This window comes from Podarcis erhardii (genome assembly GCF_964252035.2).
Source record: "Podarcis erhardii genome assembly, chromosome: 4".
Taxonomy (NCBI): Eukaryota; Metazoa; Chordata; class Lepidosauria; order Squamata; family Lacertidae; genus Podarcis; species Podarcis erhardii.
This window is the reverse complement of record NC_138508.1, coordinates 27,076,432-27,104,046: the sequence shown is the minus strand read 5'-3', so window position 1 is coordinate 27,104,046 and position 27,615 is coordinate 27,076,432. Positions and strand designations below refer to the sequence as shown.

The 27,615-nt window shown below is 40.5% G+C and overlaps 1 protein-coding gene across 1 annotated transcript; it reads left to right on the top strand.

Moving 5' to 3' along the window:
- Positions 1-108: 108 nt before the first annotated feature.
- USP12 (ubiquitin specific peptidase 12) lies at positions 109-22,413 on the top strand. The gene is made up of 9 exons (XM_081860609.1): positions 109-486; positions 9,297-9,377; positions 11,332-11,545; positions 12,143-12,372; positions 14,728-14,804; positions 15,434-15,517; positions 18,496-18,693; positions 19,113-19,191; positions 20,544-22,413. The coding sequence occupies exons 1-9, from the start codon at positions 439-441 to the stop codon at positions 20,643-20,645; spliced, it is 1,113 nt and encodes a 370-aa protein (XP_081716735.1). The 5' UTR covers positions 109-438; the 3' UTR covers positions 20,646-22,413.
- The last annotated feature ends 5,202 nt before the right edge of the window (positions 22,414-27,615 follow it).

Sequence of the window (27,615 nt, the reverse complement as noted above, 5' to 3'; positions counted from 1 at the left end):
CGGATTGGCTGCGCTCTTGGGGGCCCGCGAGACTACGGCGCTACGGTTCCGGGTAGCAAGCCGTAGTAGGGGCAGCGGGGCTCGTGCGGGCGGAAGAGGCTGCGCGGCGGCGGCGGCGGCGCGCGGTTGGTTGAGTGCCGAGGGCAAGGCGAGCGGACGCAGCGCGTGCCCTCCGTCATCCTCACCCCCCCCCCCGCCCACCGTCGTCTGTCTCGGCGGTTGGAACTGCTCACGGGTCGTTTCGTCAGGCGGGCGGAGCTCTCGGGGAGGCCGGAGGGGGGCGGAGGCATCCCGCTCTCCCTCAGCCGTTGCTTGGGGGCGGCGCCCGGGTCTTCTTTTTTTCCTTCCCCTTCCCCTCCTCCTCCTCCTCCTCAATCCGGTGGGAAACTCCCCCGGCTCGCCTCGACGTGTGATTGGGTGGAAGATGGCGCTGCGCGGATGGAAATCCTAATGACAGTCTCCAAATTCGCCTCCATCTGTACCATGGTGAGGAGCGGGCGGAGGGGTGGGCGCTGCTGTCTTCCCTTCCGCCCATCTTCGGCTGCCCTGTGTGGTGATGGCGGCGTGAGGAGCCCCCCAGGGGAGAGGCGGCGCCTCGAGCGGGGCTCCGGAGGGGCCTGAGGGCGTGTGCCGAGAGGGGACGGGAGGCCACCGGGGGCACCTCCCTGCCTGGAGGGGGGGCGGCGGCGGCGGGAGGGGATTTCCGCTCGAGTGCAGGTTTTCTGCCGGGGGTGAGGCCCACCCTGGATTAGGAACCTGGATTAGGGGGGCTGCCGCTTTGGGGCAAACCTTAAAGCAGAAGCGTGCGGGGGGTTGGGCTGCTGGATCATGACCTGGAGGCGGGTCAGGAACGACGCGTGAGCCCCTTAAAACGAAAAAGGTGTGGAAATGGGTGGGCGGGCAAAGATTTTGGAGGTGGGCCTCAAGGTAGCACTATATAGAGAGGAGGGTTGGCACAGCAGGATATGAGTATCTCCTATGAAGGCAGTACATTATTATTATTATTATTATTATTATTATTATTATTATTATTAATACCCCGCCCTCCCCAGCCAAGGCCGGGCTCAGGGCGGCTAACAAGCAATAATAAAAACAAGCTGAATGAATACAACTTAAAAACATAGAGCTTCAAGAGAGGAGGGTGCTTTTCCTCATGCAAATTAAAGCACTCTGGTGTGGTAACTGGCGTGTTGCACCAAAAGCGAGGTATCCTGTGTTTTTAAAAGGCTAACACTGTGGCATAAGCTATTGTGGGCTAAGAGCTTGCTTCATCCGGCAGGTTGAGTGTCCTGCCTGTCAACATATTCATTTGAATATTCAGCTTCCTCTTCCTAAAGCTTACTTTCCACATAGGTTTCATTTCCTTATGCTTTAATTACTTGGGAAAGCAGGACAGGATCAAAACCGCTGTTAATCAGCTTTAGAGGGCACAACATTGATGTCAACACTGGCATACTTTGACGTGTGGCTCATTTAAGTAGCTATGAAAGAGAGTAGCAAATGAGGCTTTCAAATACAGACCGGCCGCTTGAGTAAATTAAAAAGCCCCCTCAAGAAGGACATTCTTCTTAGCACATGTGGATTTTTATTCATAATCTGTTAAGTGTGCTGACTGGACTTTTCTCACCTTAAAATCCTTAACTGTTTACTTTAAGAGTGGGGAAACTTGATACTATTTCCCTTTTGACATAGAAGCCTTTTAGAAGGTAGGAGCAAAGCAAATAGGAAATCTCTTGCCAAAAGATATGTCACCATTCTGCAGAAGACTGCAAATGTTGCCTTATCTGGGCCCAGTTGATTTGTAGCAGTTATTAGCCTCAGCCCCACAGGTCTGTGAGAATCATAGTATTGGAGTTTGCATTGAAGTGGCTAGTGACATCTTTCTTTCTTTCCTTCCTTCGAACAGGCTGGCCCCTGTCCTCCGAAGGGTTATGTTATGGCTCCCCTGGACCTGAGTAATTTGGCAACTAATTTTTTAAAAAAACAACTCTGCTAAAGTGCTGTAATGTTCCTACTATATTGCTTTGGGATGTCCCCAAAAGTGGACATTTCTCCCTGAACTTAAATGCAAATCTCCTTCTTATAGTGAGGTGTTTATGGCAAGAAAGCCTCAGAGTTTTGGAAACAAGAAAGTTAACTTCGTCCTGTTTCCTGAGCCCTAAGACTTTCTTACAATGGGAAGGAGAATAGGCACATTTACAAAGTAAGAAGACTTCTGAATCAATTTTTGCTCCTCAGCACAGCGATGGAATAGAAGCAGAAATACTGTGACACCCCCCCCCCCTTGTCTGCCTGCCTGTCTGAATGTGTGTATGTCTGGCTGTGTGTTTGTGTGGGCATCTGTTGTATATATGGTAAGTGTTTGTGTGTGCACATCTCATGCATTTATGGACCATGCCATTCTGACCACTTCCATTCTTGATATGTAGGTCTCAGATGGGTGGCCAGCCCTCAGTGCAGCCCTCCTGCTGAAAAAGTAGCCTGTAGGATGTAGTCTCTGCTTTAAAGACTACAGTACATCCTTCCTTTCCCCCAATCTCAAATTACTTCCTTCTCCCCTTTATCCAAGTTTTCATATTTTGTGGCGTTTTCCACAAAGCCCTTGTTCTTTCTCTTACTGTTCATACCTATCTCTCTCCTTTTCTTTTTTTTTGTCTTTAGCCATCACCTCTTCCTGTAGTTGACATGCCTACTTATTAGCAGGGAGATCTTTTTAATCTCCTCAGTAGATGCCAATGTGCCTTAGCAAGATGGGCTCTACAAGAATACATTAGGCATAGATGCCTTTTGACTGCTTTATTCAGCCCCACCCCCATACATACAATGTGATGCCATTATACTATGCTCAGTCTGTACTGGAAAAGAAGAAACGTGAGACAAATGATATGTGCATTTGCTGCTTTTTTCTCATGGAAGTTGAGTATCTAGCGATTGTGGGTCAGGGGATGTGCTTGTGCACATATCCTTCCAAGACAAAAAAAAATCTCAAAAGGCATTGGAATGAGAATTTGTGAGATTCTTTCATAACATAAGGGGGAAAATATTTTGAAAGTAAAGGAAGAGGGACAGCGAAAACATGTATACTTACCAGTGGGTGCTGAACTGATGAAAGGCTCGTAATGTGAGAAATAGTTAAACTTGCAGTAAAGTATTTATGGACTAAGCAGAGCTGTGAACCTAATAAAATGGAATTTTGAACCACTCTGATGTATCACCACAATACATTGATAGTTATTTTCCATCTCTTATCTTTTGTCACAATATCTGTTTTCAGAGTTCCGATATGCAAGTTCTTGCTAGGCACTAGTGGCACATTTATTTATTTAAACTTATAGCCTGCCCTTCAGCATATAGTCTTTGGGTGGGTTACAAAAATTTCACAATTAAAAAAACACACACGGTCGTTAAAATCATAAAACTGCAACCACAAAACCAACCAATAATAAAATTAGTAGAACAGGAGTCTAGAGCAACAGTGCTTTAATACTTTAGTAGGATGAAATACTGATTAAGACATTATCAAAATGTCTAATTATTTAGTTGCATTGCCACAAAATTCATTGGGATAGTTCTAATACTGACACTATGGGATGTTAGTAGCAGGTGAGTAGTTCACTGTTATCAGTCATTATTCTGGCACAATATTTGCTGCCATCATATTTTATTTTTTTGGTTGGAACAGCATCTATCCTGAATCTGCCTGTTGAAATTTCTGACAACTGTACAGTGCTGCAGATTTCTAGACTGAATGTCGTATCTTTTTATATACTATTATATACTTATAATAGGGACGCAGGTGGCGCTGTGGGTTAAACCACAGAGCCTAGGGCTTGCCGATCAGGTGGTCGGCGGTTCGAATCCCCGCGACGGGGTAAGCTCTCGTTGCTCTGTCCCTTCTGCCAACCTAGCAGTTTGAAAGCACATCAAAGTGCAAGTAGATAAATAGGTACCACTCTGGCGGAAAGGTAAACGGCGTTTCCATGTGCTGCTCTGGTTAGCCAGAAGTGGCTTAGTCATGCTGGCCACATGACCCGGAAGCTGTACGCCGGCTCTCTCGGCCAATAAAGCGAGATGAGCGCTGCAACCCCAAAGTCGTCCACGAATGGAACTAATGGTCAGGGGTCCCTTTACCTTTACCTATATACTTATTAAAGCATTTCAGAGCAACATTGCAACTTAAGAGATGAAATACAGTAATGTGACAATAAAAAAATGGCAATATGAAAAAAAATGTAAATAAAGTTTTCATCTAGTACTGAAAAGAGAATAAAGATGGTGCCCCACAACCCTCTTTGAGAAGGCAGTTCCACAAGTCAGGTTCTGCCACAAGGGTATACAAATACTGGTGGATAGCAAAAGTGTTTTAAAAATCTGATTTTAAATGTTGCTGGTTTTAGATAATGAATATTGAAATGCTTCTAGATTTCTGGTTTTGTATGCTGCTGTGAGAACCCTTGGTTGGGCTGAGCATCATGAGGTAAATGCAATGGATAGTAGATTTGCAGTGAATGCATTGGACAATGACAGATAGCTCTACTCTTTTCTCCTCACTTAAACTTATACTTGACATTCTTCTTTTCAAAGCCCAGCTACATATTAAGTTAAATGCATAGATTTGCATAGGTTTTCGTGGTTTTATTTTTTTTTTAAGAGGAGATCTAGATCAGGTCTGTGGCAGGGCTGCTTCACTCCTAATACAACACTATAGTTTAGCCTTTGCCCTGTGTGCTAATAAGAGGCATACTAAGCAAGTATGTATGGCTGATTAAGCATCCTGGTAGGAGAAGGCGCTGAATCTGATTACCCAGACCAGAGGTTATGCAAGTTTGCTCTCCACTGTGAGAATAGTTCAATCTTTGTATGAGAACAATAAGGTTCTTTGACTTCTGAGATTGGTTCGAAACATGGAACTTTAAAGGTTTTGTATGTGATCTGGTAGGGTTCATATATCATTAAATAATGCTGCCAGCTTGTGTTGAAGAAAGCAATTCAATCACATGTAATAATAATAGTAGTAGTAGTAGTAGTAATAGTAATAATATATTTATACCCCGCCCATCTGTCTGGGTTTCCCCAGCCACTCTGGGCGGCTTCCAACAGAATATTAAAATACAATATTCTGTTGAACATTAAAAGCTTCCCTAAACAGGGCTGCCTTCAGATGTCTTCTAAAAGTCTGGTAGTTGTTTTTCTCTTTGACATCTGGTGGGAGGGCGTTCCTCAGGGCGGGTGCCACTACCGAGAAGGCCCTCTGCCTGGTTCCCTGTAACTTGGCTTCTCGCAGTGAGGGAACCGCCAGAAGGCCATCGGCACTGGACCTCAGTATCTGGGCAGTACGATGGGGGTGGAGACGCTCCTTCAGGTATACTGGACCGAGGCCGTTTAGGGTTTTAAAGGTCAGCACCAATACTTTGCATTGTGCTCTGAAACGTACTGGGAGCCAGTGTAGGTCTTTCAAGACCAGTGTTATGTGGTCTTGGCGGCTGCTCCCAGTCACCAGTTTAGCTGCCGCATTCTGGATTAATTGCAGTTTCCGGGTCACCTTCAAAGGTAGCCCCACATAGAGTGCATTGCAGCAGTCTAAGCAAGAGATAACTAGAGCATGCACCACTCTGGCGAGACAGTCCACGGGCAGGTAGGGTCTCAGCCTGCGTACCAGATGGAGCTGATAAACAGCTGCCCTTGACACAGAATTGACCTGCACCTCCATGGACAGCTGTGAGTCCAGAATGACTCCCAGGCTGCGCACCTGGTCCTTCAGGGGCACAGTTACCCCATTCAGGACCAGGGAATCCTCCACACCTGCCCGCCTCCTGTCCCTCAAAAAGAGTACTTCTGTCTTGTCAGGATTCAACCTCAATCTGTTAGTCACCGTCTGGCCACCAACCGCCTCCAGGCACTCACACAGGACCTTCACTGCCTTCACTGGTTCTGATTTGAAAGAGAAGTAGAGCTGGGTATCAAGTGTGAATTCTTCAATACTTAATGTACCTATCCAACCTTCCTTTCCAAAATGAATAAATTACAAGTGGATAAGAAAGCACAACACAGCAGCCAATATGTCAAATATTGAGATACATCATCAGAGAAAACAAACCCATCCTAGAGCCAGAAGGAGTGTAAAGGAAATGAGGCCAAATGAACCTAACCATTTCCCCTATAAATATCTCTAAAACCTAGGGATAGAATCAAAGGCCTGGTGAAGAGTGAACTAATCTTCATAATCAAGCACAAGCCCATTGCTGCATGCCAAAGAGAGCGTATGAAATGGACTGACCCAGCCATTAAAATTATAAAAACTCAGGAAAAAAGAATAATCATACACACACCCCGGAAACCTTCCTGTCAAATCTTCCAATAACATTAAGTGGGATAGCAGTAGACTAGCACTCAGATTCTCCTCTGGCTTCAATGGCTTGATATAATCATTGATTGCCATTAAGTCTGAAGTTGACAAACTAAGCTTAGCACTAATCAGGAAGTAGGTTTGTAAGCCGGGAAGCTCCCCATGTGTGCAAGGGAAGTGCAACCTTAAAAGGGGTATAATGGTGAACACACTCTTGAAAAACCAATTATCTGTACAAACGCTAATAGGTTTTTTTTATATTTTCAAGCTGTTTTGAACCAAAAATTGGCTCCCAAAGTAGCTTACAGCAGATAGAAGATAATACGAAGTGTTACTGTGAGAGGGGGTTCTCAGCTGGGTAATAGATTTCCATTTTGTTTTTCTTCTGTCAGTATCCTAGCAACTCAGACCACCCCAGGGAAACAAACCACCCAATCATATTAAATTCACCATCCCTTGACATCCCTTGCTGAATGCAACAGGTTTAAACAGTACCATCAGGCAAGTTGTCACATTGTAGATTGAATAGTTTTATGTTCACGACATAATACATTTTCTGTTTTACTGATCTTCTGTATACTTTGACATTGTGATTATGCACTTAATTATGAAGCCCGTCATGTGCTTTGTTGAAAAAGTATATTTCCATACATTTTAAATAGGGCAACATGTACAAAGTTCATTCATCAATTAGAGTCTCCCTGTAAGTCTCCTCAAAAGACAACCAATGTCACTTTAGTCAACCATTGGTAAAGGTTCAAGCAGAATTGTGATCTCTGAACTCTTTGTATTTTTAAACCAGTGACTTCATAAAAGATTTCAATGTGAAATGTTGGATCCATAATTGCAAAACTGTTTATCCATCCTACAGAGGAGCATCCATTCATTTAAAAAAGAAAATATTGGCAGTAAGGTCATCAATAGGAATTGAATCACATTCTTGTGTTGCTACTTCCTCCGTCATGACTATATTTAAATATTTAAGTAAATTTAAGTATATTAATTCCAGTTATACATAAAAATGGAAGGAGATTAGTACTGGGATGTTATCCTGGTAGTTAATGTCAGAAATGATGGGTGTGCAAATTAATGCTACTTAGTCCTTTACCATAAAATTTAACCTGGAGTCCTATACAAATGTAAGAAAGAGCAACATTAAACATACCAGAGCTTCTGAATAGCCATGCCTAAGGTTTTTGCTTATACTTGAATATGTTTAACTAATCCAAGAAGTCCTTGTAAGTGCTGGACTATATTCACAAATTTGTCAAGACAGGCATAGGTCCCAGGAACAGATGCATGTTATCAAGTCAATGAGCAATGTAAAGATCAGCTAATTTTTGCATGCGTATAACTAACATGTGCAGGATCTTTATTTTTAAACATCACAATTCCAATAATGTGCTACAACCTTCAAAAATGAGCATGGATGCCTTTAATTTTCAGCCCTTCTAGTTAAAACTGACTATAATGCTTTAATGACTATAACGACTATAACGGTAGGGACACGGGTGGCGCTGTGGGTAAAACCTCAGTGCCTAGGACTTGCTGATCGTAAGGTCGGCGGTTCGAATCCCTGCGGCGGGGTGAGCTCCCGTTGTTTGGTCCCAGCTCCTGCCCACCTAGCAGTTCGAAAGCACCCCTAAGTGCAAGTAGATAAATAGGTACCGCTTTATAGCAGGAAGGTAAACGGCGTTTCCGTGTGCGGCACTGGTGCTGGCTCGCCAGTTGCAGCTTCGTCACACTGGCCACGTGACCCGGAAGTGTCTTCGGACGGCGCCGGCTCCCGGCCTCTTGAGCGAGATGGGCACGCAACCCTAGAGTCGGTCACGACTGGCCTGTACAGGCAGGGGTACCTTTACCTTTACCTTTACCTTTTATAACGCTTTAGTGTGGAGTAGAATTGTGAGGATTCCCTCCATAAATGTGTCAGGCTTCCGCAGCTATGAGCTTGGCTTCTTCCCTCCCATATTGATCTCTCAAAACATAATGATCCTTCAGATGTCCTTAAACACGCTGGACAGCAGCTAGCTTTAGCTAATCAAGAACTAATAATTTAGATAAATAAATAATAAAGGCATGCTTTTACTATTTACTATAGTAAAGGCAAATAGTAAAGGCATAACCATTTTAATTTCAGAGTGTAGTTACTGGCCTGGGTCACTTAAACAAGACTCTGAAGCAGCTGAGGAACTGCTAGCATGTTACCTGGTAAACTAGTTTGGCTTCTTCCTTCCTTCTATCCTAATAACAGCAGGCTGCAATATTATATTATGTTTTATGGCTTAATGATAATGTGCCTGCCATCGCAGGTTTGCATTTCTAGTATAATTTCTGACCTTTAGCTCTCTTTGTGTGAGAGAAAGAGGGGGAGTGAGTAGGTTGCCGTAAGTGAAAAATGACATGGGAGCTGCTGCTAAAACCATTGGTGGTTTAATCTATTTGAAAGTGTTCTGTGTTTTTTTTAACCCAGGCATCTGGTTAAATTGGAAATTTTAATTTTTGTCATTGTAGTCTCGCTTGTTTGTCTTATGACAGATTTGTTAATACATTGTTTGTCAAACCTGTTTATATGATTTGTAATTTTGGTATATTGTTTTTCTCTGTTTTTATTACTTTGTTCCCAATTCTGAGATTGAAAATAATGAAGAGCAGGCTATAAATACTGTAAACAAATTAAAAACAACAGCAACTATGTGTTGTGTGAAGAAGTAACAAACAGAAGTACTGTTTGTTAGCATCACAAACTAGTATATCAGTTGTCAGCTCAACATGCACAGCCATACTGTTGTATGTACAGAGAAACTTGCATCGCTGGTTGTATTCTTATTTTGGGCATCCTCCTTTAGTTGTTCTTAAGCAAACTCTTTGCCTAATTTGCCTGCATGGGTAAACTGTTCCATAGAACAGGTCATGGTAATTACTGGTGTGTTTTTCCCCCTCCCTCTAGGGCGCTAATGCCTCGGCCTTGGAGAAAGAAATTGGTCCGGAACAGTTTCCAGTCAATGAGCATTATTTTGGTTTAGTAAATGTAAGTTGCAGATATTACTTGTTTTGAAAGAAAGTGAATATATATGAATGAAGTTGCTTGCCTGTGCCTTAGGACTACACAAATTCAGGGCATAAAGAAATTATAAAAGCTCTCTAGTACTTGATTACAGTGGCACCTCAGGTTAAGAACTTAATTTGTTCTGGAGGTCCGTTCTTAACCTGAAGCACCGCTTTAGCTAATGGGGCCTCCTGCTGCTGCCGCGCCACCGGAGCCCAATTTCTGCTCTTATCCTGAGGTAAAGTTCTTAACCCGAGGTACTACTTCCAGGTTAGTGGAGTCTGTAACCTGAAGCACCTGTAACCTGAGGTACCACTGTAAACATGTGTGAGTGGAAAAATATATTCAATCTTTATTCAGACTTAAGTTCAGACTCTAAACTAAGTGCAAGAGCAGTGTTTTAAACTGTTCTGGAGAATCCTGGGATTCCTAGGAAGCCTGGTAGGGGTTACTCAATGAGAAGGTGAGTGAAAGTGAAGAAGAGTCCCTGAAAGACAGCTTGCCCATCTCTGGTAGTTTTCTTTTTTGCAGTGTACATACAGCCTCAGGAGAGGTATATCCTAGGTCTCTCATTGTTCATGAGAGCCAGTTGTGACGCTAGCCAATGCCTGCCATATGTGCCAGCCTGAGTGTCCACTCAGAATATGCAGAGAACTATATGCAGTGTGCTGGGTGTCCATGGTGCATGTTCATGGTACATTGGAGTTAAAGTTAAGAGGATTTGTTGAAGCTAGAAACAATGGCATTAGGATATCTTTAAACTAAAAATTAAAAGCAGCCAACAAGCAAAACTCCCATCTTAATTGGACTGAAACTTTGTATTCTAATGTTTGTAGTTAATGCATTAGATCAAAAGGACAATCATATAAAATTCATTGCAGTTGTTTAATTGACTGGGAGTTAGACCCGTTTAAAAGATGCCTCAAACAGCTGGTAGACTGTATGGCTTTCAAAACTTAAAATAGTGATATATGGGTTCTCTGTTCCCCGCCCCATTAAAAAAAAACAACCCCATGTTTCTGCGGTGATCTAGGCGCATATAACGCTGCACACATTTCTCTTTTCTCTTTCTAGCAATAATTCCCTTGTCTTAGTGACCTTAATAGTGATTCATGGTTACTTTTGCACCAACTCTAACCTTGTTTGACCCTAATCAGAACTCCCAGCTAAGCCAAAATTTGAAGTGAAACATTGGTGTAGTTGTAATAATAGAACCGTAGGTAAACCTGACAAGGAAAAAGAGGGTACTTGCTCTGAAGAGGGGGAAGAGGAAGTACATTAGCCTATGGCTCATTCTCAGTCTTGTAACCTTACTAAACAGAGCTATCAGCCTCTTGATAAGGAACGTGTACTGTGAACTTCGAATTTTACAGCATTAACAGTGCATGCATTTTATAAAATGGAGAATACAACATAGAGAGTTATACTCAAATGTAACTTCCCAGGAGTGGAACAGTTTCTATGAGTGGAATTGGGCCTTTCCTCTCCACCTCCTGTAATTTCCCTCATGACCCTCACATTTTCTCTGGAAATTTGGGGGACCCTCCAAAACAGATCTGAGGCAGAGAAAAGGCAGCCCCATTGCTCAGTTAGACTATTATTTGACATTAGATATTACCCAGAGTTTTTCTGGTGAATTTTCAAAACAATAACATTTACTAATGCTGCATAGATTTTGCATTGTAGAAAGAAAGCCCATTGGTTGTCAGATATTTCTAAAAATAAAATGTGTACAACAGAGAAGCCAGATGGCAGTAAAAGGTGCATGCTTTGCTGACTGTTAAATCTGCCACTAGTTAATGGATAAGTTATACTTCAGTCTCCAAAAATCAGTAAGAGACACTTTTGCTAAGATACACCTTTGTTTCACACCACTCTCTTTGTAAACAGTCTTCCTTTTCATTGAGAACTAATAGATCATTTCTTTGTGTTCTAGTTTGGAAATACATGCTACTGCAATTCAGTTCTTCAGGCACTTTATTTTTGTCGTCCATTTCGGGAGAAAGTCTTGGCATACAAAAGTCAGCCCAGAAAAAAGGAAAGCCTTCTTACTTGCTTAGCTGATCTTTTCCACAGCATAGCCACCCAGAAGAAAAAAGTTGGAGTAATACCTCCAAAAAAGTTCATAACAAGACTTCGGAAAGAGAATGGTAATGCTTTATTCTGCTGTTATGACATGTTTACCTTTATCAGTTTTACTGAGTCAGAAAAAGGGTGTTGTCTCTCTGTTGTTCATTCTTGTTCTTCTAATTTGGACTGACACTCAGAAACTGAACTTACGGTTCCCCACCCCGCCCTGGTGATAGTTAAAGTACTATACTATCCCTATTATCCCTATTAAATGGGGGCATAACCCTGTATTTTGCCACACTTGCAATAAATATTTTATTTTAAAGGTTTAAATGTCACCCTGTATTGAGGTGGTTTACAATCACATGATATCACTAAGATGCACAGCAAAATTCCTGTAAAATTTAAAATTTGATGGCCATATCATTTACACTTACTTTGCCTCTTTTTATTAGAATAGCCATAACATATATCCTAAGGACAATAATGCTTCTTAAACAGTATTTTTAAACCATTAAAATCCTCAGAATGATGGCCAGTATGTGTAATAGTGGAGAGTGGAGTGGAGTTTGTTTATTGCAAAACTCTTGCATAATATTGGAAGGTGGTCTGTCTATAGATATAACTTACTTGCTTTTTGTTCAATCGTCTTATATCCTAGTTAATTTGTTTTGCAGAGCTTTTTGACAACTATATGCAGCAAGATGCGCATGAGTTCTTGAACTATCTGCTAAATACAGTTGCCGATATTTTGCAAGAGGAGAGTAAACAAGAGAAGCAAAACGGTCGTTTACCGAATGGCAGCATTGACAGTGAAAATAACAACAGCCCACCAGACCCAACATGGGTTCATGAAATTTTTCAGGGAACGTTAACAAATGAAACCAGATGTCTTACTTGTGAAACGGTAGGTATTTCCTATAGATTACTTTGATTTCATTTATTTTTGTGCAAATGTGTTTTTTGTATATCAATCAATCAAATCAATCTATATCAATCAATCAAATCTTTATTATGGTCACAGACCAGCATAAGTAGGGTGGGGAAGAATCATTTAAAATCTGTAAAATGTTTTGGAAAGCTAAAATTATTAAAACAGAAGGTATATATAAAAGACTATAAGAATCTAAACCAGGCTAAAAGACTCTAAAAGAAGGGTTAGGAGCATTCTCGCTTCTCTGCCTTTTGGCTAAGATCAAGTGTCGTTTCTGTAGTGTATCACAACTCTTTTGACTGTATTTAGATAATCATATCTCAGTTTATTAAGCAGTAATATGAATGAGGCTTATGCCTCCGTTCCGCACACAGCCCTTTCACTCCTTCCTTCACGGTGTGAGCAAACAAAGTGAGGAACCTCTAATTAGAGTTTCCCACATTATCCAAACCAGGAAACTGGTTTACTGGTGTAAGATTTCAGTTGTGTGAGGATTTGAGCACAGAGAAAAATGAAGCTGCTTATTTTGAAGTCTACCTTGATGAAAGTTAACCATTTAATAGCAGCTATTAAAATTAACACTTGTTCACGTTTCCTTTCATGATGGAGTAGTCCTAGAATTTCTCTCTGATTCTGCAAACAAGAATGAGTGCCTCCAATTTTTGCAAAATAATTGCATGGAAAATATGTAGGATTTCTATGTACCAAAGATCAGGACAGAAAACATTTACAACAAGCGTCTTCCTGCCATATGTGTTAATAAGTTGCTTCAAGGGGATGGGGAAATTATTTACAAAGAAATCTTGCATTTCATGTTAACACTCAAGTTTTGCTAGAGTTCTCAGAGTTTTTGTTCCTTGAAATTAAAGACCTGACATTCCTAATGCGGGCAACCAGTAGTCAAAATAGCTATTTACCTGCAACTCAGCCCCTTATCATAAATGATAGGATAGACAACTTACGTAATTTGAAGTTCAGAGTTATATGTCAAAATGTGGAATATAAAAGGCCTAATCTAAAAGTGAGAATGCATAGCACTTTCTTTTAAAATTGGTTACCATTATTTTAAAAGGAGAGTTTTCTGTACATAGGACTCCAACCTCAATATTTATTTTAGCCTTGCAATGCAGTATTCAGAGCACTGGAGCATTTTTTGAGGGTCCTGACTTTCTAATATAACAAAATTATAGTGCTGTTATGCATGTCTTGCATGAAAGCACAATTGAATATGGAACTTCAAAGAGAATCTTATGTAGCTTTTAATACAGACAATGTGTAAGCATATTTTTCACTAGAGGTGTGCATCATTAGTGAATGAATTATCCAAGACTTAGCTGGTATGTGTCTGCTTTTATATCCATTGTGCTCTGATACTGACCCTCCACCGCTGGCATTCTGTCCCCTAACCTCTCCTAGCCTACCCAGTTTCAAAATTGCTGTTACATGGTATCCCCCTGGGTAGGATGCCACATAACCAAGTTTTACCCAGTGCTTCTTAACTTAACTTCAAGAAATTTAGTACTCTAATTTTTTTTGTACGATTTAAAACAAACATCTAGCAGAGTTTTTGTACTTAAAAAGAAGTAGTAGCAGCAATAGATTTAGATACATCATGACTTTGATTCAGGTCTGGTATTGTGAATGCAAAGACTGATGGAGTCCACTTTTCAGTAACAAGTGTCAGAAAAGGAAAGCAGCTGTGAATTTGCAGTCCAATATTCATATGCTTATTGTACCAAAAACAATTAATACTATGTAAATTTATTTGCAGATGTTGTCCCAGTCAGAGTCAAGGCATCAAGATTCCAGTTCCATTTGTATCACTTGCTCTTTTGTCAGTATTTATACATTGGGTATTACAGAACAGAAACTAATATCTATACTGTTAAGACTATATTCATAAGAGACAAATTATATTCCCAATTCATCAACTTGTTTGCTTTTATCTTGCTCACTGGAGAGCATACAGAGTTCAGCAGGTTTCCAAACCAAGTTCTGACAAGTGTTGCCTTAGGCATTTGTCAGTGTATTCTATTCTATCTTTCATAAAGCTTCTGTATCTGCTGTAAGAAAAACAAAAAGCAAACAAAAAAATGAAAGTGAAAAAAAGCATTTTTTCTGGTCTGCATACTGGTAAATAGAAGAAAATGGTAAACCCATCCTACTAATGTGCTTGTATGGCCTGTTAAATGGTAATTCATCTTGGAAAAACCCCTATTAGCTTTTTATCACCATTTGATTTATAGGTCACTTTGAGACCTGATTTCAAAATGTGCTTTGTGCAGGGAAATAATTTTTTTCTTTTGCACCCCCTCCTCCAAATTGCAGATAAGCAGTAAAGATGAAGATTTTTTAGACCTTTCTGTTGATGTGGAGCAAAACACGTCTATCACTCACTGTTTAAGGTATGGAAGATATTCAGATTTTGGACTGTTTTTTGTTTGTTTGTTTGATTGATTGATTGATTTCTTACCCACCCTTCACCATAAGGTTCCAGGAATATAATATGCCCGTATAAAATCAGCTGAAATGGTTACAGTTATAAAAATAAGTAATACTATTCCAGCCAGAGCACTATAAATTCAGTAAAAGAGGTGGGTCTCGCAAAACAACATACTTTGACTGTCACAGGTCAGGGTAAGGAGCTGCATCTTCAGCATATAGCGAAAGCTATATGGCAAATATGCTAGATGCACCTCTGTAGGGAAGGGAGTCACACAATTTCCTGGGCTGCCATTCTCACGTTTCTGTATTCATCCATACTATGCAAGTTAACGAGAGAAAGTTGGTAAAAATGTATCTTTTATTGCACCGACTTAGACTGCTACTAGGAATCTCAAGCCTTTCCCTTTCATTGAGCTCTTCACCCTCTCTATTAACCAAACTTGAACTACTAGATGTCATTATACCTGCTATGGCTTTCTTGTCCTTTGGGATTAGCATGTCAATCGCTGCCAGCTTAAATTCAGTACATTTAAGCAAGATGTTGAGAGTTGGTCTGTCTTGCACGTTAATGCCTGTTCTTCTGTTTTAGGGGATTCAGCAATACAGAAACCCTGTGCAGTGAATATAAATATTACTGTGAAGAGTGTCGCAGTAAACAGGAAGCACACAAAAGGTACCATAAGCATATATTGTAGGTTTCACAGTTGTTAGCAACCTAGCCAAACATTTTTCCTTACGTTGTGTTTTGAAAGTTTAATTTGGTTATAACACCAATAAATGTTCTGTAGCAACCAAGATACTTGAGGTTCAGTGGGATTAATTTCCTAACTGCGTGATTTCTGCCTCTCACGTTTTCAGCCCCTAATATTTCAGTATGATCTAAAAAGCTAATCCTAATTGTCTTCGCTGTCTTCCCACCTACCCCCTTCCCTTTTGTATTTCATCTGCAAATTTTATACACTTACACTGGCTCAAGCTCCAGATGTTACCATGGTACCAGTATTCAGACAAATACTATTTGGAGCAGCCAACATTGAGTGGCTGGACAAAGCAATGTGAGATGTTATCAGGATATGATCCATCATTGGAGATGGTGAGCACTGTATATTTTAAGAAGATTAAAAATCTTATCTTTAACCAGCTTTTTTTACAAAGATTCTGTGTGAGAAATGGGAATTGTTGGACGTCATGATAAGCTTTGGCATATGACGGGAATGGCCCACATCAGGCTTTTGTTTTTTGCACTCTTCCCCCCTCCTCCTTATTTCAGGAGTGAGAAACCCATTCAAGGGCTGCATGCTGGCAATGGGAGAAGCCAGAGCCAAAAGGGGAAGGGCTTTTTCTCATCCTCAGAGCAGGCTGCCAAAGGAGGAGGCTGCATGAAATTAGGCTGTGGGCGACAGGTTCTCCATCTCTGGCTTTTTGTTATATGTAATCTGAGCCCGACCAGCTGAAAAGGATCCATTTTTATATCCTTGTATAGGAGAACATAGGCATGAATTGTTCTGTTTATAAAATTGCATATGTGGCTCATTTACCTATGTAACATTTTCATTTCTATATATGTTTCCATTATTTTCCTTGGAGTTTTGACTCTTCGTGGTGATGATGACGTATGACTTAAGCTACAGTTTAGCCGAGTGATGATTAAAATTTCAGAAAACTATTCTCGTCTATGCTTAAGTCATTAATTAAATTGATCAGTACTTTTGTGGAATTTCACTTGATGCTTCTGTAAGAGTTGAGTGTTTTTAGTTTTGATAAAAGGATGTCTATCTGAAGGGTTGTCGTGCAGACAAGTAGACATCTTTGTTGCTCCAGAGGGCAGAACTAGAACCACTGGGTGGAAACTGCAGGGAAAGGGATTTTGGCTAAGCATTCAAAGAATCTTCCTAGTGGCAAGAGCTGTTATACAATAGAACAGACTTGCCTTGGAAAACGGGGGCTCTCCTTTGTTGGAGGTATTCTAACAGATGCTGGGCAGCCACTTGTCATGTATGCCACAGTTGCATCCTGCACTACAGAGCCTGTACTGAGTAGAGGATTTAGACTCAATGGCCTCCAAAGTCTCTTCCAACTCTATGATTCCATGGGTCAGGAAACTATCAGTCCTAGAATATATTCACTCAGCATTTTTTGTCTGCGGTAGCTGTAGTTCTACACCATGGAAGTGATAGATTTCTAGCTACTTGGGTCTGCAACTGGTTTTCACCTTCACCTCACGGTGGGTCTCACCAGTAGCACCATTGCTTGTTTTATTACACTTTTAAGAAAAAGAGGAGATAAAGTAAGAGAATCAGAAGGGAGGAAAGCAGAGGGATAAGACTATATGGTTTTTTAAAGCAGTAAAAACAGATCTCACTTTGGAGGCTAGGGTTAAAACTGAGTTCCAAATCTAGAAATTATATCAATTTTTCTACAAGGGATGTGTTCACTAGATAAAATGAAGCAGTAAGGCCTTTGCTTTAGCCATCACTGTTTACCAGTAGGATCCAACAACTGTTAATAATAACTATGGTTCCTAAAAGTTTAAATAAAATATTGGTGTTGGTATACTTGCAACACAGTCCTAATCATGTCTGCTCAGAACAATGTCCTATTGAATTTAATGGGGGCTATTCCAAGGTATGTAGGGTTGGAATTGCAACCTTGTATATTTATTCAGTTCAGTTTTTAATTTAATGTCTATAAAGTGTGGTATTCCATGTTTTAGACTATTTTAAAAGTAAATTTGTATGTAATAATTCACATGGCTGTGCTTCAGGAAAGTAAAGCATGCATTTGCAAGCAGTGATGTACTCCTGAAGTTTAATGATGCCTGATTTTCAGTGTGAAAAGTGGTTCGTTAAGGAGTGCAAAAAGCTCTGACATGCTGCTCCTTAGTGAACATTTTAGAACTTTCTTAATTTTTGCATACCAACTAGGAATTGCAGAATGAGTGTGTTGATGCCATTGTCAAAATGCACATCCCCCTGAAAACAATGCCGTGTGGATTGATGATGTCCATAAGCATGTTATTCATTTGCACTGCATTGCTTTTTAAATGGGCTGCCCCACATAGTCAGGTACTGTATAGAGGACTAGATTGTATAGGAGGGAGTGTTGGCTCAGCATCAGGAATGTCTTCCCATTTCCATTAATATGCACACGCACACCCCACTTGCAAACAATCTACATTATTTTGCAAAGATGTGAAAATTTGCCCCAAAGGAGTGGAATGTTTTACAGGAGTAGAACATGCTCACAAAATGCTCACCCCTTTTGGCTCAGTGTTGTGACACAAATATTTTTAGTTCCTATTTCAGAAGCTCCGTCCCAAGTTCTCAAACTGCTTTCAGTCTTCTGTATATAATAGTTTGTGACTTGCTTGGATTCAACCATGTTCCCTTCCCTACAAAATTGCTATGACACCTTCCAAACATTGTTATGGGCTTTCGGCGGCATGCAATTCTCAACAGCTAGCAAGTGGTAATTGCTGTGTGAATGTATTGCTGTTTAGCATATTTGTATACTTAAGTCAACTGATTTTAATAAGTCTACTGTGAGATATGACTTCATTGGCTACCGCCCACCATCAGAAAAAAGTAGGTTTTAAGATGCAGTTGAATCTTGGACATTTATGACCACACTAAAATAAATACTTTGTTTCAGGATGAAAGTGAAAAAGCTGCCTATGATCCTAGCTCTCCATCTGAAGAGATTTAAATACATGGATCAGCTACATCGATATACAAAACTCTCCTACAGGGTAGTGTTTCCCTTAGAGCTTCGGCTGTTTAATACATCAGGAGATGCCACTAATCCCGACAGAATGTATGATCTAGTGGCTGTGGTAGTCCACTGTGGAAGGTAAGAAAATACAATGTGACACATTACTGCTACTGATTTACTGTGAAATAGCATTGTATCATTCTTTAAAATCATAAAAACAATAGGCCTTTGATGGACTCTATTAATTTATGTAGAGTTATGTGCCCACGTTGTTGTTTCCTTCAAGTGTCATAGTTGAGTGTTGTTGTTTTTATACAGTGATTAAATTAGCAAAAAAAAAGGGGGGGGAGCATGTCTTGTTCTTTAGTTTTAGCTGCTTCTTTGGTTCTTGTTCTTTATGAAAAATCAGTATTTGAAGCTTGTTTTCATATAAATGTTGTGTTTAAAAGATAAAATAAGTGGAAGTGGTTGTCAGAATTCTTCAACATTTTCTTCTGAGGAAAAAATGATGTTAAAGTTGATGATGACCACAATATGAATTGCTTTCTTCTTCACAGTGGACCTAACAGAGGACACTATATTGCAATAGTGAAGAGTCATGATTTTTGGTTACTCTTTGATGATGACATTGTAGAGGTAAGAACGTCTGTAATTCCAGATTCTAAACATTAGAGTAGTTATTCTGTGTCTACTACTTACTTTTTATCTCCAAGACAATAGATTTTGCAAAGAAACTGTTAACCTGTTACCAATGCTAGTAGAACATGGTAACATTTCAACATTTCTAGTGAGTATGCCTTTGCATTTTTTTTTTATTTTTTTTTGGAGTGTCTTTTTCAGTGTGTCTCCTTCTAGCAAACAGCTACTGTAGTAATCTTAAAATGATAGCCAATGGTGTTTGTTAGCCACAGGTATGAATGCAGTTTATGGAATGTATTCCCTGCCCTTGGCAGCCCCCTGCACACACCCCAAATCTGCTCAAGAGGGTTGAGGGGTATGTAGGCCGTTGCAGGAGAGCGGAAGGGGAAATCCTGTTGCATTAGCAGCAATGTGCTCCCAAAATGTTTGCTATTACCCTTAACTTCTATCTTTTTTCCTTTGTTATGAGGTGTAAGAGTTTAGGCTGTAATCTTGCTACCCCACCCACTGTTGTTGTTGGTTGGAGGAAAGGGACTGTCAGGAGTTCAGCCTACACTTGAGTAGGACCCTGGCAGAGACACGTGCCCGACTGGCATGTTCCCTCCCTCCTGGTCGATTGTTCGGGAGCTTCAATAGCTTTCTTCAGCCCGAACATCACAGCGACCGATGCCAACCGACACCGGCACACTTAGAGATCTGCAGAGTTTGCGCATCATGCGTGACAGACCTCAGCAACTCAACATTTTGGCTAATCTACTTTATTTACATACAAACACACACAGAGCACTGCAACATGGCTCCCTCTCTCTCTAGCATCAGACAGCAAAGAGCAAAAGAACAAAGGACAATAGTCCCACTTCACGGAACACAGTAACACAAACATCCTGTGTTCCACTTCACGGAACACAGTCACAGTAACATCCAACACTTCCTACTCTGTGGAGTCAAAACATACACTGTCTTGTGATAGACAAAAATCCTATGACTGCGATCATGAATCAGGAATTCTAACATGCAGTCCTGTCTCCCCCCACCCCCACCAGCAAAGAGAAACATTTCTGATGAGGTTCTGCTGTGGTGGAGGCCCAAGCTGTTCCCAAACTGTTGTGAAGCTCTCACCAGTAGTTCTGCCATTGGCAGTAACCAGTTGAAAACTCGGAAATGGGGTGCTCTTGGGGTGGGACACTGGAGGTTTTGAATTGACAAGACCCCAGACCCTTGATTGTCCTTGAGATATGGCAGTGGCTCCAGCACTCTGATCTCTCCCAACCCCAATTAGAATTGCTGTAGCCATAAATTGGAGTGGGTTTTCTTTTTACAGAAATTATATCCTCCGCATTTCGTTTCAGAAAATAGATGCACAAGCGATTGAAGAATTCTACGGGTTGACATCGGACATCTCAAAAAACTCTGAGTCTGGTTATATCCTCTTCTATCAGTCTCGGGACTGAAATGGGTCTGTGGTGAAAAGTGACTTCCTGTATCGCTGCTTTTCTGACATTTGTGGAAGGGAGAAAATAATAATTCCAGAGAGAGAGAGAGAGAAGGAAGGAAGGAATGCAGAGTCAAAAGAGTGGTAGCACAGTTTGCACAGAACAAAGCTAATGTTTCAGAGAGGCTTTCTTAAGCTCTTTATATCATGCTCATTTAATTTGCTCAGGTGTCATACTGAGAATGCTGATCCGCGACAATTGCTCAGTGGGAACAGAGAGGCCAGCTGCTCTCATAAGAGCTAGCTATTGAGCAGCTGAAACTCTGCTAGAAGATTTTATCAAAAGTCCATTCAAGTCAGTGGTAATATTTTCATGATCTTCAGTACGCTTTGAATTTTGGCCAGTGTTGCACTGGAAATAAGTGTAACAGAAGCAATATTAATTTGACATACATTGTTTGTTTGTTTGTTTGTTTGTTTGTTTGTTTGTTTGTTTCTTATTAAAAGTGCAAATGATTCTTTGTTCATTTATACTCAGTTTCTGGGTTTATCGCACACCTAATTAGAGAGAGTTAGCCTAACAGTTGCCTTCCTGGCCAGAATAAATTAATAGAATTTGGTGTTAGCTAATAGAATCAAGAAGGCAAGTATGTTTTGCTTCTTTTAAGAAGCTTACATTACAGTAATATGTACCTCTATAATTGGTAACAGTTTGGGATTTTAAACTCCCTATGGGGAATAACTTGGTTTATAACTATAGTTTATTTTTATTTATGTATTACTGTAACTTCTAGAGGTTTTGTATTCTTCTCAATTCCAACATGTTTTGGAGCCTAGTTTTGTATATTAGCTTATATCAGATTTAAATATTTTATTTCATTGCTTATCTAAGATTTATCTCATATCTCAATAAGGATACATTCAAAGCCTGAAGTAACTGAGGAAGGTATAGGTTTTACTTCCTTCCATGAGGAACTGATGACTCTGGCTATGTATTTGACATGATTTATTTAAGGAGTTGGAAAAGGAACTTTCCTCTGACCTTGTAAAACAGCTTACTTGTTTTATCACGGTGAGAGACTAGAGCACCGTTGGTATGCTAGACTTTCTGTTCAAAGTCTTCTAAACAATTGGCTGCAAAGTAGGTCAGAGTTCCTCATGCTTAAGTCCCAGTAGAATCAGAGTGTGGGCTTAATTGTGACATTTAATTAAAAATTGAAAATAGTTTCAGAATATCTCAATCTTCAATCTGTGGCTACAGTGGATTTTAAAATCCCAGATGTTGGATAAAATGACTCATTACAATTCTGTGATGGTTCTATTCAGTAAAATTTATATAGTAATAAAAAAATTGTCTTGATATTTGATTGGATCACGACAGCAACAGATGATAGGTAACTGATCTCTTCTGATGGAATTGAACTCTTCTAGCTAACATTTCCATGCATTATCATTGTTGTCTGATGGTGGCTGAATGTAACTGAAAGAAAGAAAGAAAGAAAGAAAGAAAGAGGCTGAGCACACATTCCCAATAAGAGCATTTATGCCTTGATAGAATGTGGTTTTTGTTTTGTTGGACATGTTAAAATGTAAAACTTTCCCCCCTTTTCTGCTGCTATAATTAATGCATATACTTTATCGGTATCATTTAGCTCAGGAAAACAACTTCATATAACTGAACAGATTTCTAACAGGGTCACCAAGTGGGCTACTTTATTTAACAAATGTGAAAATGTCATGTCAAATTGTAAAGATTCTTTTTATATAAAAACAAACGTTATAAAATTCTTGTTTTGGTCTGCACTCTTCTTTTTTTTAAAAAAATTAACTGCTACTTAGCTAAAACACCAGCATTTCAAAGATGACCATATTAAGTCTTCAGTGAGAATACATAGTAGTTTTTAAAGTAACAAATGTAAATTAAATATATGGCTTATGGTTCATAGCCATTGTGACTTTCCCATATGGTGACGTGAAGCTTGAATAATTTTGATATGGGATCATTTGATAAAGAGAGGAGAGTGTATGTTGCTTTACATCAGCAATGTGTGTGGAGTTTTTTTAAACGAGGCTTTGCTTCTGGCTACTGTTTCTCAGATGCCTGAAATTCCAAGAATGACTTAGGGTGGTATTCAGTTAAGTTTTACTTAGGGTAGGCCAACTGAAATTAGTTAACATGATTAAATTAGGTACATTAATTTCAGTATTTGAACACTGAGTAAAACTGAGTTGAATACCACAGAGATTCATGCAAGGACTTGTACATATATCCAGTGATCTATGTACTTTTTAAAAAATTATTTCCTTGTACACCTGGCTCCCTTTCATATCACAACTGTTTTGAAATTCCCCTTAACATCACCTTGAATCTAGGAAGGCAGAGAAATGCTGTTCAAAAGCAAGTCCAAAACCTCTTTGGGTCCATGTAGTTTTTTGAATTTTAGCCATGACATTTATCTTATTCCTGGCGCTGTTGAAAATATGAGGAGGTGGTTCTTTAAATATAAACAATTCGCTTGCATCACACTGCAGCTTAATTTGAGAAGCACTGAGAGCTTGAAATCGTCACTTGAAAAAAGGATAACAACCTTCCAAAGAGATAGGGAAGAAGTCTTCAGATATAAATTATGATTGGTATGCAGTTCGTATTTTGTGCAGGGGATTAGAATTTAACAGAAATAGTACATTGTCAGTGAGAAATTACGTATAATATACTTGATCTCTGATTTTAATTTTAAAGCTTGAAAACACTTTAAAAAAATTTTTTCTCTTAGCTTTCTCATGCATCTTGCAGTGTCAAAAACATGGATAGAGTCATACAGTGTTTCATTCTATCTGATAAGTAGTACAAATGTTACAAAAATTACAAAAGTTTATTAATTCATTAAGTTGGTGTTAGCAGCACAGAGTATTTTCCTAGGTAAGGGAAAGGTAAAGGACCCCTGGATGGTTAAGTCCAGTCAAAAGCGACTGGGATGTAGCGCTCATCTGGCTTTCAGGCTGAGGGAGCTGTCTTTTGTCCACAGACAGCTTTCCTGGTCTTGTGGCCAGCATGACTACACCGCTTCCAGCGCAACAGAACACAGTGACAACGCCAGAGCCTACGGAAATGCTATGTACCTTCCCACCACAGCAGTACCTGTTTATCTACTTGCACTGGCATGCTTTCAGACTGCTAAGTTGGCAGGAGCTGGAACAGAGCAACGGGAGCTCATTCCATCATGGGGATTCGAACCACTGACCTTCCGATCAGCAAGCCCAAGAGGCTCAGTGGTTTAGACCACAGCGCCACATGTCCTCTTTAATCCTGATCTGAAGATTAATAGCTCTAGAATCATAGAATCATAGAGTTGGAAGAGACCACAAGGGCCATCGAGTCCAACCCCCTGCCAAGCAGGAAACACCATCAGAGCACTCCTGACATATGGTTGTCAAGCCTCTGCTTAAAGACCTCCAAAGAAGGAGACTCCACCACAGTCCTTGGCAGCAAATTCCACTGTCGAACAGCTCTTACTGTCAGGAAGTTCTTCCTAATGTTTAGGTGGAATCTTCTTTCTTGTAGTTTGGAACCACTGCTCTGTGTCCGCTTCTCTGGAGCAGCAGAAAACAACCTTTCTCCCTCTATGTGACATCCTTTTATATTTTTGAACATGGCTATCATATCACCCCTTAACCTCTTCTCCAGGCTAAACATGCCCAGCTCCCTTAGCCATTCCTCATAAGGCATCGTTTCCAGGCCTTTGACCATTTTGGTTGCCCTCCTCTGGACACGTTCCAGTTTGTCCGTGTCCTTCTTGAGCTGTGGTGCCCAGAACTGGACACAGTACTCCAGATGAGGTCTGACCAGAGCAGAATACAGTGGCACTATTACTTCCCTTGATCTAGATGCTATACTCCTATTGATGCAGCCCAGAATTGCATTGGCTTTTTTAGCTGCCGCGTCACACTGTTGGCTCATGTCAAGTTTGTGGTCAACCAAGACTCCTAGATCCTTTTCACATGTACTGCTCTCAAGCCAGGTGTCACCCATCTTGTATTTGTGCCTCTCATTTTTTTTTGCCCAAATGCAATACTTTACATTTCTCCCTGTTAAAATTCATCTTGTTTGTTTTGGCCCAGTTCTCTAATCTGTCAAGGTCGTTTTGAAGTGTGATCCTGTCCTCTGGGGTGTTAGCCACCCCTCCCAGTTTGGTGTCATCTGCAAATTTGATCAGGATGCCCTTGAGTCTATCATCCAAGTCGTTGATAAAGATGTTGAATAAGACCGGGCCCAAGACAGAACCCTGTGGCACCCCACTAGTCACTCTTCTCCAGGATGAAGAGGAACCATTGATGAGCACCCTTTGGGTTCGGTCAGTCAGCCAGTTACAAATCCACTGAGTGGTAGCATAGTCAAGTCCGCATTTTACCAGCTTCTTTACAAGAATATCATGGGGCAGCTTGTCAAATGCCTTGCTGAAATCAAGGTAGGCTACATCCACTGCGTTCCCTTCATCTACCAGGCTTGTAATTCTGTCAAAAAACGAGATCAGGTTCGTCTGACATGACTTATTTTTCAGAAATCCATGCTGACTATTGGTGATCACAGCATTCCTTTCTAGGTGCTCACAGACTGTTTGCTTAATGATCTGCTCCAGAATCTTCCCTGGTATTGATGTCAGACTGACTGGGCGGTAATTATTTGGATCCTCTCTTTTCCCCTTTTTGAAAATAGGGACAACATTTGCCCTCCTCCAGTCTGCCGGGACTTCGCCTGTTCTCCAGGAATTCTCAAAGATGACTGCCAGTGGTTCTGAGATCACATCTGCCAGTTCTTTTAATACTCTTGGATGCAGTTCATCTGGCCCTGGAGACTTGAATACATCTAAACTAGCCAAGTATTCTTGTACTATCTCCTTAGTTATTCTGGGCTGTGTTTCCTCTGCTGAATCATTTGCTCCAAATTCTTCAGGTCGGGCATTGTTTTCTTTATCGGAGAAGACTGAGGCAAAGAAGGCATTGAGGAGTTCAGCCCTTTCTGTGTTCTGAATCTGGCACACTGTTATATAAGTTTACTGTTGTGTAACCTGTATGAAAAGAAGCTGTTTTTGAAACTTGTAGTTTTTGAAAATGCGGCACTTGAGAATTTGAACTTCATGTTCCACATTTTGATTCCTAACCTCTGAGAGACGCCATTGTAACACATTGTAACACACAGGTGTGGTGGAGCATGGGCTTGTATGGGGTCATTTGCATCTTCAGTCTTGCATCTGAAAGAAAGAGCACCTTTAGTGTGCCCCTTGCTACAGCTGGATGTAAATTAAAAGTCCAGCCATGCTAGTAGCAGTGGACAGGGGTGTGGCAACACTTATTGTGACACTTTTAAGTGAAAAAAAATATATTGTGGCATAAACTTTTGAGAGACAGGCCCCGTATTGTCAAATGTTTGAAATGGTCACCTATGTGAGTAGATTATTACAGAGGAATCTACGAGTGTATGCATGCTTAAATTCCCCTTTCCCTGAGTACTTCCTAAATTTGCTCTGGAGGGATGTGGGGAGGAATCCACAACAGATTTTTTTTTGGGGGGGGGGGTTGAGAAGTGAGGGGAAGTTCTGGTGTGCTTATGCTTGGGGAACATTTTAGTTGGATATTGCCCAAAGAAGAAGAAAAACAACTTGTAAACTAAAACTTGTGAAGCTAAAAGATAACAGGTGCAATAGATAGTAAGAGATGTCTTGGAATATTAGCTATAGCACAAAGGAATGCAGACTCTAATCAAATGAAAGCAAGATTCAGTTGGTTTCAGTGTGATGAAGTCCCAGCTAAGCCGAAGAGTGATAAACTAGTGGGTTAGTTTCTAGTTCCTTTACTGTTAACTATTCACTTTAAAATAATGGGCCACTTGCAACCTGTTCCCCAGGAGGAATATATGTGTGATGTGCCAAAACTATTGCAGCACTCCTGTACACGTTCCATATAGGGAACACTTGTGGAAATGGGATGGAGTTGTCTTAAAGTTTGGTAGTGTAATACTGCCAAACCACTATGTCCTCTGTGTGAGTCATAATGAAATTATTCCTGTATTAAAAAAGAAGTTGCACTGCCTCTTCTACAACACAGCTGCAGCATCTAAAAATAAATAATGCTACTTTTCTTCAGAGCTGCTGTTCTCATGCTAATAATGCCAATTTATTTTAAAAAATCTAATTGACTAAGATTTCATGAACTTAGAACCTAGAAAGCTGGGGAAAAGCCCCAGGTGTTCTGAAGATCTCCTCCTCCCATCATGACACAATTTTCTCTATGTGCTGCTCCTTTCATCATATGAACTTCTACTAACTTATGGTTAAAAAGGATTTGCTGAGTTTATCTGACCCCAGAGGGAAGTACCTGGTTTAATAAAACTTTGATATCAGCCATTCACTATTTACTGACCTGTTTGGCATGGGCATGTATGCAATCTCAGTATACACAAAGGCTCATTTTCTAGAATGGGAAAGGTTGGCAGCTGAGCCTCAGGGAAGACAGAAGAAAGAAGAACATTAATTGTCTGGTGTTTCTAGGTTATTGACAGCAGAAGAATTGATAGTTGAAATAATTCACTTTCTGTGGCTATATTTAATTTTCAGAGCTCAAGTGCATGTTCTGCTTTTGTAATAAAATGTGTGACTGAAATGTGGCCTGTAAAGAAATCTGAGCTTTGCTATTTAGGCTTCTAAGTCTGTTTATGTTTGCATGATCCACGTCATTACTCCAGTCATGTATTTATAGAGAAGGAGATTACAGTAGTACCTCAGGTTAAGAACTTAATTCGTTCTGGAGGTCCGTTCTTAACCTGAAACTGTTCTTAACCTGAGGTACCAGTTTAGCTAATGGGACCTCCTGCTGCCGCCATGCTGCCACCACATGATTTCTGTTCTCATCCTGAAGCAAAGTTCTTAACCCGAGGTACTATTTCTGGGTTAGTGGAGTCTGTAACCTGAAGCGTCTGTAACCCGAGGTACCAC

Coding starts and splice junctions, on each gene's coding strand:
- USP12 (XM_081860609.1), top strand. CDS start 439: ATGGAAATCCTAATGACAGTCTCCAAATTCGCCTCCATCTGTACCATG. Junction 9,378..11,331: donor ATTATTTTGGTTTAGTAAAT/GTAAGTTGCAGA, acceptor TTTGTGTTCTAG/TTTGGAAATACATGCTACTG. Junction 14,805..15,433: donor TCTATCACTCACTGTTTAAG/GTATGGAAGATA, acceptor CTTCTGTTTTAG/GGGATTCAGCAATACAGAAA.